This window comes from Hemitrygon akajei, chromosome 31, assembly GCF_048418815.1.
Source record: "Hemitrygon akajei chromosome 31, sHemAka1.3, whole genome shotgun sequence".
Classification (NCBI taxonomy): Eukaryota; Metazoa; Chordata; class Chondrichthyes; order Myliobatiformes; family Dasyatidae; genus Hemitrygon; species Hemitrygon akajei.
Window position 1 is genome coordinate 40,489,112 of NC_133154.1, and position 12,620 is coordinate 40,501,731.

The 12,620-nt window shown below is 39.2% G+C and overlaps 1 protein-coding gene across 7 annotated transcripts in view; it reads right to left on the reverse strand.

Moving 5' to 3' along the window:
- Window positions 1-12,620, reverse strand: part of LOC140719268 (BAR/IMD domain-containing adapter protein 2-like 2) — a 161,062-nt gene that overhangs the window by 69,218 nt on the left and 79,224 nt on the right. For all 7 annotated transcript variants that reach the window (XR_012096878.1, XR_012096879.1, XM_073033773.1 and 4 more), the window contains one exon: window positions 988-1,134. Coding sequence is in view for 5 of the 7 variants with exons in the window: in XM_073033773.1 (XP_072889874.1) it covers window positions 988-1,134 (147 nt within the window). In the remaining 2 variants the exon portion in view is untranslated. The remainder of the gene's footprint in view (window positions 1-987; window positions 1,135-12,620) is intronic.

Sequence of the window (12,620 nt, forward strand, 5' to 3'; positions counted from 1 at the left end):
CTTCTCTCCATCTTCTTGTTCAGAACTCTCATCTTTTTTTCCAGTCTTGATGAAGAGTCTCAGCCCAAAACATTGACCGTTTACTCTTTTCGAAAGATGCTGCCAGACCTGCTGAGTTCCTCCAGCATTTTGTGTGTTACTAGCAACTGCCTGTCTATCCTACATCAGTATAAAGTGAAATTATTATCAAAGCGCACATACATTCAGTGCCCACTTTATTAGCTACACCTTTACACCTGCTTGTTAATGCAAATATATAATAAGCCAATTATGTGTGAATGAACTCAATGCATTAAAGCATGCAGACAAGAGTTGTTGTTCAGACCAAACATCAGAATGGGGAAGAAATGTGATCTAAGTGACTTTGACTGTGGAATGACTGTTTGTGCCAGGCAGGGTGGTTTCACTATCTCATAAACTGTTGATCTTTTCGGAATTTCACACACAACTGTCTCTACAATTTACAGAGAGTGCTGGAAAAAACTAAAACAACATCCAGTGAGTGGCAGTTCTGTGTGTCAATACGGCTGGTTAATAAGAGAGGTCAGAGGAGAATGGCCAGACTGGTGCAAACTCTACAAGAAGGTGACAGTAACTCGTATTACAGCAGTGGTGTGCAGAAGGGTATCTCTCAACACACAACACCTCAAACCTTGAAGAGGATGGCCTACAACAACCGAAGAGCACAAACATACACTCAGTGGAAGTGGTCAGTGAGTATTAATTTATTTGTTTGTTTATTATTGTAATTTATCATAATTTTTACTGTTTGTATTGCTGCCACAAAGCTACAAATTTCACAACAGAATTCACTGATAAAAAACCTGAATTTGAATCAGTTCTGTCTTTTAAGAGCCATAGGATGTGGCCGAGTTAATACAAAATGGTTATTGAACAACTTTCTTCCATTTACTTGTAGAGCATAGTGGATCCTAAACTTAAAAGTAAGTGTTGTGCTGTAGAATACTCTGAGGAAGCAATGCTGACCTTAGTATAGAAACTGAGGAAGTTGCAGGACAAGTGGAAGTGTTTCTCCACAAGGAACCGATAGCGACGGCGCTCCTCAGCTACGACTAGCTTGTAGCTGTTCTGGAGGAATGATTGCATGCCAGTCTCGAGACTGTGGAACTTCTCCTGAAACAGAAAATGAGGATGTTTCTGAGAGAGGGAGACGAAGTCATAATAATAATAATAATAATAATAAATGTATTGATAGAGCACTTTTATGTGGATGAGGCTTCTCAATGGGAATCGTTTGTACAAATATGAAAATAAAATTAAAATAGACATGAAAATAAAAGACAAAAAGATGTTAGTTAAAAGCAAGGTTAAGTAAATCTGTTTTGAGGTAGTGTTTAAATATGTTAACTGAGTCTGCATCCCTTATAGTTTTAGGTATTTAATTCCAAAGTTTAGGAGAGTAGTTCAAAAATTGACTGACAATGATCAGAGATACTGCATTTCTTTGACCTGACAATTATCTTTTGAAGGAGATAATTTAAGTTTAAGAGACTGGTGGAAAAAGATCAGAAAGCTCCAGCAGGATTAAAATACAAAACTATTCTGTTATGTCCCAGACCATTTATGAGCTTTAAAAACAGGGAAGAAAACTTTAAAATCAATTCTAAAAGATAGAGGAAGCCAACATAGAGTAACTAGGGTGGAAGTGAAATGCTTCCTCATCCAGGTTTTGGCTAAAAGTGGCATTCTGAATGAGTTGAAGTTTATCAATAGATTGCTTTGGAAGGCCAATGAAAAGTGCATTGCAGTAATCTAGTCTATTCAATATAAAGGTGAGAATTAGTTTTACAGCATCAGTATGTGACTGAAATGAACATACTTTTGCAATATTTTTAAAATGTAAAAATGCTCCTCCGCTCGCTTTTTTTTAATGTGGGATTTAAAATTCAAATCTGAATCAAGGATAACACCCAGGCTTATTATTTCTGATTTTGCAACTTTCCAAGTTTATCAATAAGTTTTATCTCTTTTGGCTTTGGGACCAACCAGAAGTATCTCAGTTTTATCTTCATTTAGTTTCAGGAAATTATTGCTCATCCAGTTGTTGATTGTAGCCATACCAGAAGTCTGAGAAGTTAAGAGTGTTATTGGAGGGTAATGCAATTGTTAGAAAAATACATAATTTACAGCCACCAACATTGAGTTGGGGTTCACTTTAAGAAGCTGTTGTAGTGCGATGACATAATTATGTAAAGTGCTTTGTGTTCAATGTTTGGATTACAATAAATAAGTTGCAACACAAAATGCCTCTGCCAGTTTATTTATGAAGACCTACATTGGCGACCCTGATGTTCTAGAACGATTCCAGAGTTATTGAACATGTCAGCCAACTTTGAAACTGCTGGAGTTTTGGAAGCAAAATGCCGCTGCTTGGTTTGTACAAGCCGAGGCCTAATTGGTGCTGTGAGAAATCCCCACCACCACCAAATATTTCTATATGGTAGTGTCATTCAGTAACTCCACAGTAATGAGTGTGATGAGTCTACTACAACAACTGCCTGTACACGATAAATACTTACTGCTGAAAACTCACCTTTTATAGACTTCTGGACAAACAGAGTCTGAGTGCATCACACAGTTTTTCTCCTTGCCCAGCTTCAGCGATGCTAAACAGTCAGAGCTAATAGAGACAGCTAATATGCTGTCTCTCCTGTCCCTCATTTCATACTTTAAAAAGTCTTCGTGCAGCAGCTGCCTGATCCAGTTCACATACCCTCACTAATGCACCTGTAAAAGACTAAAATGGCTGACAGTCTACACTCACCCAGGCAGTGATGCATCATTCCTCCTCCTTTCTCTATCTCACTAAGCCCAGTCAACAAGGCACCCAACAAAGGATGCCCGCAACTGCGAAACCGACAACACCGGGTCTGTGTTTTCACCACACTTGCTTTGGTACGAATGCTAGGAAGTGCCGACCACCTTGCAGTTTTGACAGTGCCAGCGCATCAGAGGTCTATGAACACCACAGGTTCCACCTGCTAGGTTCATCAACTGTTCACTACAAATACCCTTCAAGGGCAACACTTCCTGTATAACACAGTTGCTCAATTGTAATGGGAGATATCAATATGCAAGGGGATTGAGAAAATCCGGTTGGTGTTGGTTTGCAGGACAGAGAATTTGTGGAATGCCTATGAGATGGCTTTTAGAGCAGTTTGTGCTTGAGCCTACTTGGGGAAAGGCTATCTTAGATTGGGTGTTTTGTAATAATCCAGATTTTATTGGAGAGCTTAAGGTAGGAACCCTAAGGAGTCAGTATTCATAGTATTATTAAATTCAGACTGCAATTTGAGAGGGAGAAGCACAAGTCAGATGTATCAGTATCACAATTAAATAAACAGAATTACAGAGGCATGAGAGAGGAGCTTGCCCAGGTGGATTGGAAGAGGATACTGGTGGGATGATGGCAGAGCAGAGATGGCTGAACTTTCAGGGAATAGTTCACAAGGCACAAGATAGACATGTCTCACAGAAGTAGTTCTCAAATAGCAGGAGTAGGCTACCATGGCTGACAAGGGAAGTTAAGGACTACATAAAAGCCAAGGGAAGGGCATATAATGTAGCAAAAGTGAGTGAAAAGCTGGATGCTTGATGTTTTTAAAATCCAGCAAAAGGTAACTAAAAAGCCATTAGAAGGGAAAAGATTAAATATGAGGGTAAATCATTGGACTCTGGCATAGTACCAGAGGACTGGAAAATTGCAAATGTCACTCCACTCTTTCGGACAAGCAGGAAGGCAGCAGAAAGGAAATTAGTAGGAGGTAGTGAGTGGGAATAAAAGGATCTTTTTCTGGTTGGCTGCCAGTAACTAGTGGTGTTCTGCAGGGGTCGATGTTGGGACCACTTCTTTTTATGATGTATATCAATGATTTAGTTGATGGAATAGATGGGCTTGTAGCCAAGTTTGCAAATGATACAAAGATTGGTGGAGAGGCAGGTAGCATTGAGGAACCAGGTAAGCTGTGGAGGGACTTAGACAGATTAGGAGAATGGGCAAGATAGTGGCAAATGAAATGCAATGCTGGAAAATGCATGGTCATGCACTTTGGTAGAAGAAATAAATATGCAGAATATTTTCTAAATGGAGAGAAAATCCAAAAATCTAAGAGACCTTATGCAAAACGATCTAAAGGATAACTTGCAGGTAGACTCAGTAAGTGATGAGAAAGGCAAATGCAATGTTAGCATTTATTTCAAGAGGTTTAGAATACAAGAGCAGGGATGTGATGCTCAGGCTTTATAGGGCACAGGTGAGGCCTCACCTTGAATATTGTGAATAGTTTTTGGCTCCTCATCTAAGAAAAATGTGCTGGCATTGGAGAGGGTTCAGAGGAGGTTCACAAAGATGATTCTGGGAATAAAAGGCTTATCATATGATGAACATTTGATAACTTTGGGTCTGTACTCGCTGGAATTTAGAAGGATGAGGGAGGACATCATTGAAACCTTTTGAATGTTGAAAGGCCCAGACATGGTAGACATGGAAAGGACGTTTCACATTGGTGGGGGAGTCTAGGGCAAGAGGGCACAGCCTCAGGATAAAGGGCCATCCATTTTAAAAAGGGATGTGGAGAAATTTCTTTATCCAGAGGGTGGTGAAATTTGTGGAATTTATTTCCTACAGGCAGCTGTGGAGGCCAGGTTACTGGGTGTATTTAAGGCAGAGCTTGATAAGTTCTGGATTGGACATGGCATCAGAGGTTACAGGGAGTGGAGCTGAGAAAAGGAGAAAAAAGTATCATCCACGGTTGAATGGCGGAGCAGACTCAATGGGTCAAATGGCCTAATTCTGCCTCATGGTCTAAACTTGCCAATAATATAAAGCAGGATACTAAAAGGTTTTTCAGTTATGTAAAGAGTAAAAGGGAGGTGAGAGTTGATATTGGACTCCTGAGAGAGGTTGCTAGAGAGATAATGGGTGCATTGGTCATAATCTTTAAAGAATCACTTGATTCTGGCATGGTCCCGGAGGACTGGAAGATTGCAAATATCACTCCACTCTTTAAGAAGGGAGGAGGGAAAAAGAAAGGAAATTATAGGCCAGATAGCCAGATCTCAATGGTTAGGAATGTGTTGGAGTCTACTATTAAGGATGAGGTTTCAAGGTACCTGGAGACCTATGATAAAATAAGTCAAAGTCAGCATGGTTTCTGTGAATGGAAATCTTGCCTGATAAATCTGTTAGAGCACTTCGAGGAAGTAACAAGCAGGTTTCACAAAGGAGAGACAGAGAATGTCATTTACTTGAATTTTCAGATGGTATTTGATGAGGTGCCACACATGAGGCTGCTTAACAAGTGTTGGGAAATGTATGGTAATGCATTTTGGTAAAAGGTACAAAACTGCAGGCTATTATCTAAATGGGGAGAAAATTCAAACATCACAGGTACAGAGGGACTCAGGAAACCTCATGCAAGACTTTCAGAAGGTTAATTTACAGGTTGAGTTGGTGGTAAAGAAGACAAATGTAATGTTGGCATTTATTTCAAGGGGAATAGAATATAAAAGCAAGGAGGTAATGCTGAGGCTTTATAAGACACTAATCAGGCCACATTTTGAGCATTGTCAACAGTTTTGTGCCCCATATCTCATATATAACCATATAACAATTACAGCACGGAAACAGGCCATCTCGGCCCTTCTAGTCCATGCCAAACACTTACTCTCACCTAGTCCCACTGACCCGCACTCAGCCCATAACCCTCCATTCCTTTCCTGTCCATATACCTATCCAATTTTACTTTAAATGACAATACCAAACCTGCCTCTACCACTTCTACTGGAAGCTCGTTCCACACAGCTACCACTCTCTGAGTATAGAAATTCCTCGTGTTACCCTTAAACTTTTGCCCCCTAACTCTCAACTCATGTCCTCTTTTTTGAAACTCCCCTACTCTCAATGGAAAAAGCCTATCCACGTCAACTTTATCTATCCCCCTCATTATTTTAAATACCTCTATCAAGTTCCCCTCCACCTTCTATGCTCCAAAGAATAAAGACCTAACTTGTTCAATCCCTCCCTGTAACTTAGGTGCTGAAACCCAGGTAACATTCTAGTAAATCTTCTCTGTACTCTCTCTATTTTGTTGCCATCTTTCCTATAATTCGATGACCAGAACTGTACACGATACTCTAAATTCGGCCTTACCAATGCCTTGTACAATTTTAACATTACATCCCAACTCCTATACTGAATGCTCTGATTTATAAAGGCCAGCATACCAAAAGCTTTCTTCACCACCCTATCCACATGAGATTCCACCTTCAGGGAACTATGCACCATTATTCCTAGATCACTCTGTTCTACTGCATTCTTCAAAGCCCTACCATTTACCATGTATGTCCTATTTGGATTATTCCGACTAAAATGTAGCACCTCACATTTATCAGCATTAAGCTCCATCTGCCATCTTTCAGCCCACTCTTCTAACTGGCCTAAATCTCTCTGCAAACTTTGAAAACCTACGTCATTATCCACAACGCCACCTACCTTAGTATCATCTGCATACTTACTAATCTAATTTACCACCCCATCATCTAGATCATTAATGTATATGACAAACAACATTGGACCCAGTACAGATCCCTAAGGCACACCACTAGTCACCGGCCTCTAACCTGACAAACAGTTATCCACCACTACTCTCTGGCCTCTCCCATCCAGCCACTGTTGAATCCATTTTACTACTTCAATATTAATACCTAACGACTGAACCTTCCTAACCTTCTGTGCAGAACCTTGTCAAAGGCCTTACTGAAGTCCATATAGACAACATCCACTGCTTTACTCTCGACAACTTTCCTCGTAACCTCTTCAAAAACTTCAATAAGATTTGTCAAACATGACCTTCCACGCACAAATCCATGTTGACTGTTCCTAATCAGACCCTGTCTATCCAGATAATTATATATACCATCTCTAAGAATACTTTCCATTAATTTACCCACCACTGACGTCAAACTGACAGGCCTATAATTGCTCGGTTTACTCTTAGAACCCTTTTTAAACAATGGAACCACATGAGCAATACGCCAATCCTCCAGCACCATCCCCGTTTCTAATGACATTTGAAATATTTCTGTCAGAGCCCCTGCTATTTCTACACTAACTTCCCTCAAGGTCCCAGGGAATATCCTGTCAGGACCTGGAGATTTATCCACTTTTATATTCCTTAAAAGCGCCAGTACTGGTTTCCGGTGACGTCATCGTTGAGAATGGCAGCTTAAGTCACTAGCTCCTCTGGAAAAACGCGTATTAAGCCCCGTTAACACATCAAATATAGTATTTTTCAAAAAATATTTGAACTGAAAAGAGGGGCAAAAATGGGGAAAAAGAATGGAAATTTAAAAAGCGACATGCGGAGCCTGCGGCCGAGAGGAGTGCAGTGAGCGGCTCTCCTACCCGACCACGTGCTAGCGAGGCGGATGCGGGGCCTCGTTCAGGCGAAGCAGCGAATATGATCGAAATTCTGAAAAAGATAAGGGAGTTCCAGAAAGAAATAAAGCAGCAGCTACATGATATTAAGTCAGAGCTCGCCAACGTCAATCAAAAAATAGCAGTGGCAGAGACTCGAATTGAGAAGGTGGAAGATCGCGTTCAAAACGTTGAACGAATACTGAGTAAGACGATAAAAATATTAAATCACCAAGAAGGTAAACTGCTTGACCTGGAGGGAAGATCGCGGCAGAAAAATATTAAAATCTACAACGTTCCCAAAGGAGCGGAGGTCTCATCTATGACAGAGTTTGTCGGAAAGTTGCTATGGGACGTGCTAGAGCTTCCCTCAACTATGGAGCTGGAAATCGAGAGAACGCATTGCACGTTAGTCTCAAAGTCTACCCAAGATAAGCCACGCTCAATAATAGTTAAATTACTTTGGTACAACACCAAGGTGGAGATTCTACTAAGGGACTGGGGTAAGAAGACAGCATTTTTAGATGATAAAGTAATATATTTCAACCAAGATTACCCCCCCTCCACTGCGGTCCTGCAGAAACGTAAAGAATACTCTGAAGTAAAGCGAGTACTAAAGCAAAAAAAGATTAGATTTCAAACTCCGCACCGTGCTAAACTTCGAGTGTTTTATGACGACGGGACGCGGTTGTACCAGAGAGTGGAAGAGGCAACTACAGACATGAAGGCCAGAGGGTTGCCTGTCAGCGTGACCAAACCGAGGGAAATCCTGGCAGAGGAATTATCCCGCTCCACTTGGGAAATAGTGTGAGAATCGAGAAGGCAGGAGACAGGAGAAGTATATCAGGAAGAGACCTGGAGTTTTTCAAAGACAGTCCTCACCCCCTTCGGGAAGAGCCATAAGGTTTGGCTAACTTTAAAAATGTTGAGAAGCTAAACGGAAGCAAAAGTACATGGTGATATACCTATCTCGAGAAATACTTATTATAATGTGGATTTTATATTACTTAGTTGTTATTCTTTATTCGCTCACTTACCCCTTTTTCCCCACCAAAATGAGAATATATATATGTGTGCATATATGTGTATGTATGTAATATATATGTATATGTATGGATATATATATATATGTGTGTGTGTGTGTGTGTGTGTGTGTGTGCCGCACACGTGTATATATATGAGGAGTACACAGGGAAATCTTTTCTGTGTAATGGATTTGTTCACTGACTTTTATGAATACTGCAATGGGGGCCCTCAACTCACAAGTAGGAGGGGTTATCCCCCACATTTAGACATTTCCTCTAGCTCAATGCAAGGTCATTTACTAGAGACCTCAGCCTTGGAATCACACGTTCGTTGCCATTTGTGTTATTATTTGCATTTCTTGGCTCTTATTTGTTCAGGGAGTAGATCGATTAAGCTTTATTCTAATTTCAATGATACATTGACTGATAAATACAGATGGCTAAGGACAAGGGGAAATTCATTTCTTTTAATGTCAATGGGCTATTAAACCCAGTCAAACGTAATAGAATTTTATCCAAAATGAGAAAAGAACAAGCCCATGTAGTATATTTACAGGAAACTCATTTAAGTGATAATGAGCATAAAAAACTAAAGAGAATGGGCTTCACTAATCTGTTTTTCTCCTCATATAAATCAGGACATAGGAGAGGAGTTGCTATTCTTATCTCAAGTAAGCTAAATTTTGAAAAAGTATTCAAAATGGGAGATAAAGAGGGCAGATATATTCTGGTAAGGGGGACTATAGACAGAATTTCAGTTATTCTATTGAATATATACACACCCCTGGGAAGTGATATTGGTTTCTTTCAGAAAATTACTGATATTGTGGTAACGGAAACAGAAGGTCTCCTGATATGTGGGGGAGACTTAAATTTACAATTACAACCAAACTTAGACTCTTCCAATAGAAAAACCTATGAAACAAAATCTTTACATAAGAAAGTTAATACGCTTTTTGAGGATGTTGGTTTAATTGATATATGGAGGGACCTTTTCCCCGACAGAAGGGATTACACTCATTATTCTGCTCCCCATTCTGTATATACAAGAATAGACTATTTTATAACATTTGGAAAAGACAAAGACAAAATAAACACCTGTGGAATTGGGGCAATAGATGTAAGTGACCATGCACCTATATATTTATCTGTTGATTTTGACCTACAACCAAAGAATACTATTTGGAAACTAAATTCAAGTCTACTCAATGATCCGTACTTTAAGGAACAAATTAAAAAAGAAATTGGTCTCTACTTAGAATTTAATGATAATGGAGAGGTTTCACCTCCCATTTTTTGGGATACTCTGAAGGCGGTCTTAAGAGGGAAAATTATAGCGATATCTTCATATAAGAAAAAAATAAGGAATAAAACATTAGAGGAATTACAAAATAGGCTGAAGAAACTAGAGAAAAAATACAAATTGAATTTGGCACAGGATACATTAGGGGAAATTAAAAGAATTAGGAATGAAATTAATAGTTTGGCTATGCAAGAAATCAGGAAAAATTTAATGTTTCTGAAACAGAGACATTATGAAAGTGGATCGAAATCTATGAAAATACTGGCGTGAAAACTGAAAAAAAAGATAGCAGAAAATACAATTCATAGAATTAGGGACCCAATAAAGAAAATGATAAAAAATAAGCTAAGTGAAATTCAAGATGCTTCTGAAGTGTTTTACAAAACTCTACATTCCCAAGTTCCAGGGGGAAGCATAACCCAAATTGACACCTTCTTGAATTCTCTAGAGTTACCCACTTTAAGCGAAAAACAAAATAGAACAATGACTGCTGACATAACTGAAGTTGAATTAAAAGCTGCAATTAGTAGGCTTAAATTAAGCAAGTCACCAGGATCAGATGGGTATACGGCAGAGTGGTACAAAGAAATTAAAAATGAGTTAATTCCTGTTTTACTCCCCACACTGAACTGGGCTCTAAAAAAGGCACAAATGCCACCCAGTTGAAAGGAAGCGATAATCTCAGCTATACCAAAAGAAGGCAAGGATAAAATGGAATGCAGGTCATTTAGACCAATATCTGTTCTTAATGTAGATTATAGATTATTTACCTCCATCGTGGCCAAACGATTAAAGGAGTTTCTACCCATTTGTATATAGTATTTTATCAGTCGTAGAGAAGTACCACACAGAAACAATTCCTTCAGCCCACCTAGTTCATGCCAAACCAGTAAACTGCATAGTCACATTGACCTGCACCTCCCATCCATGTACCTGTCCAAATTTCTCTTAAATGTTGAAATCGATCCCACATCCACCACTTCCACTGGCAGCTCGTCCACACTCTCACCACCTGCTGAGTGAAGATGTTTCCCTTCGTGTCCCCCTTAAACATTTCACCTTTCACCCTTAACCTATGATCTCGAGTTCTCGTCTCTCCCAACCTCAGTGAAAAAGCCAGCTTGCATTTACCTGATATATAATTTTGTATACCTCTATCAAATCTTCCCACATTCTTCTACGCTCCAGGGAATGAAGTTCTAACCTAATCAAACTTGCCCTATAACTCACATTCTGAGGTCCTGGCAACATCCTTGTAAATTTTCTCTGTACTCTTTTGATCTTATTAATACCTTTCGTGTAGGTAGACAACTGAAACTGCACACAATATTCCAAATTAGGCCTCACCAATGTCTTATACAAATTCAACATAACATTCCAACTTCTGTACTCAGGGCTTTGATTTATGAAGGTCAATGTGCTAAAAATTTTCTTTACCACCCTATCTACCTGTGTTGCCGCTTTTAATAAATTATGGACCTATACGCCCAGATCTCTTAGTCCTTCTGCACTCCTCAGTGCCTTATGTTGTGTATTAAATATTTCAGTAATATTTGAGTAATATTGTAAATATGTTGTTTGATTACACATTCTTTGCTGTTTACAAAGTTCATTACAGATTATATGAAAAAGTAAGTAAATGGTATATGTCATTACGCCGCTACGTCATATGTGCATGTATCACTAAAAGTAACTCTAAGAATGTACATAAGTTATCTTGGCTCCGTGATTTGCTTTCAATTAGTTTTATGTTTTGGAGTTACAAAACTTATCACCCTCCTGCTCAACGTGTAACACCTACCATGATTTATCCTCATATGCCTCACACATGTCTGCATTAAATTCCATCTGCCATTTTTCAGCCCATTTTTCCAGCTGGTCCATATCCCACTGCAAGTTGATAGTCTTTCTCACTGTCCACTACAACCCCAATCTTGGTGTCATCCACAAATTTGCTGATCCAGTTAACCATATTATTGTCCAGATCATTGATATAGATGACAAACAACAGACCCAGCACCGATCCTTGCGGCACGCTGTTAGTCACAGGCCTCCAGTCAGAGGGGCAACCGTCTACTGTCACTCTCTGGCTTCCCTCACAAAGCCAGTGTCTAATCGAATGTACTATCTCATCTTGAATGCCAGCTGACTAAACCTTCCTGAGCTTGTCAAACACCTTGTTAAAGTCCAGGTAAACAACATCCACTGCCTTGCCTTCATTAAGTTTCCCAGTAACCTCCTTGAAAAACAATGGAAAAACATTGAGGAGCAGGTACTTCCCATCCCCGTACAAACAATTTTGGCTGATAACAACCTGCAAAGATACATAAATACTATTGATAACCCATGGGCGAAATTGACTCTTAAAATATGGAAAACTACTATAAAAGAATATAATCTAGAGGGAGATATTGCAATTCTTAAATGGTGTGCATATGACTCGGATTTTACACCAAATAAATTGGATGCTAGATTTAAGGACTGGACAGCTAAAGGAATAACAGTTCTTTGCAATATAATGAAAGAAGGAACACTGTTCAGTTTTGAAATGCTTAAAGAGAAACACATTAGAAAAATAAGATTTTTATCGGTATTTACAGATGCGACAATATGTTAATAAGATGCTTAAAAATGTAACCAAGACAAGTACATTACATGCTTGATAGAGCTATTTAGAAAAGCATATAATTCAGATAACGATAGTAGAAACATTTCAAGCATGTATAAGGGGTTGTCAAATCTTAAAACACATTCGACTTCATACATTAAAACAAAATGGGAGAAGGAAGGAGAGATAATTATATCTGAGGAAGAATGGACAACAATATGGAGGTATCAATGGAAGTGTACCAGT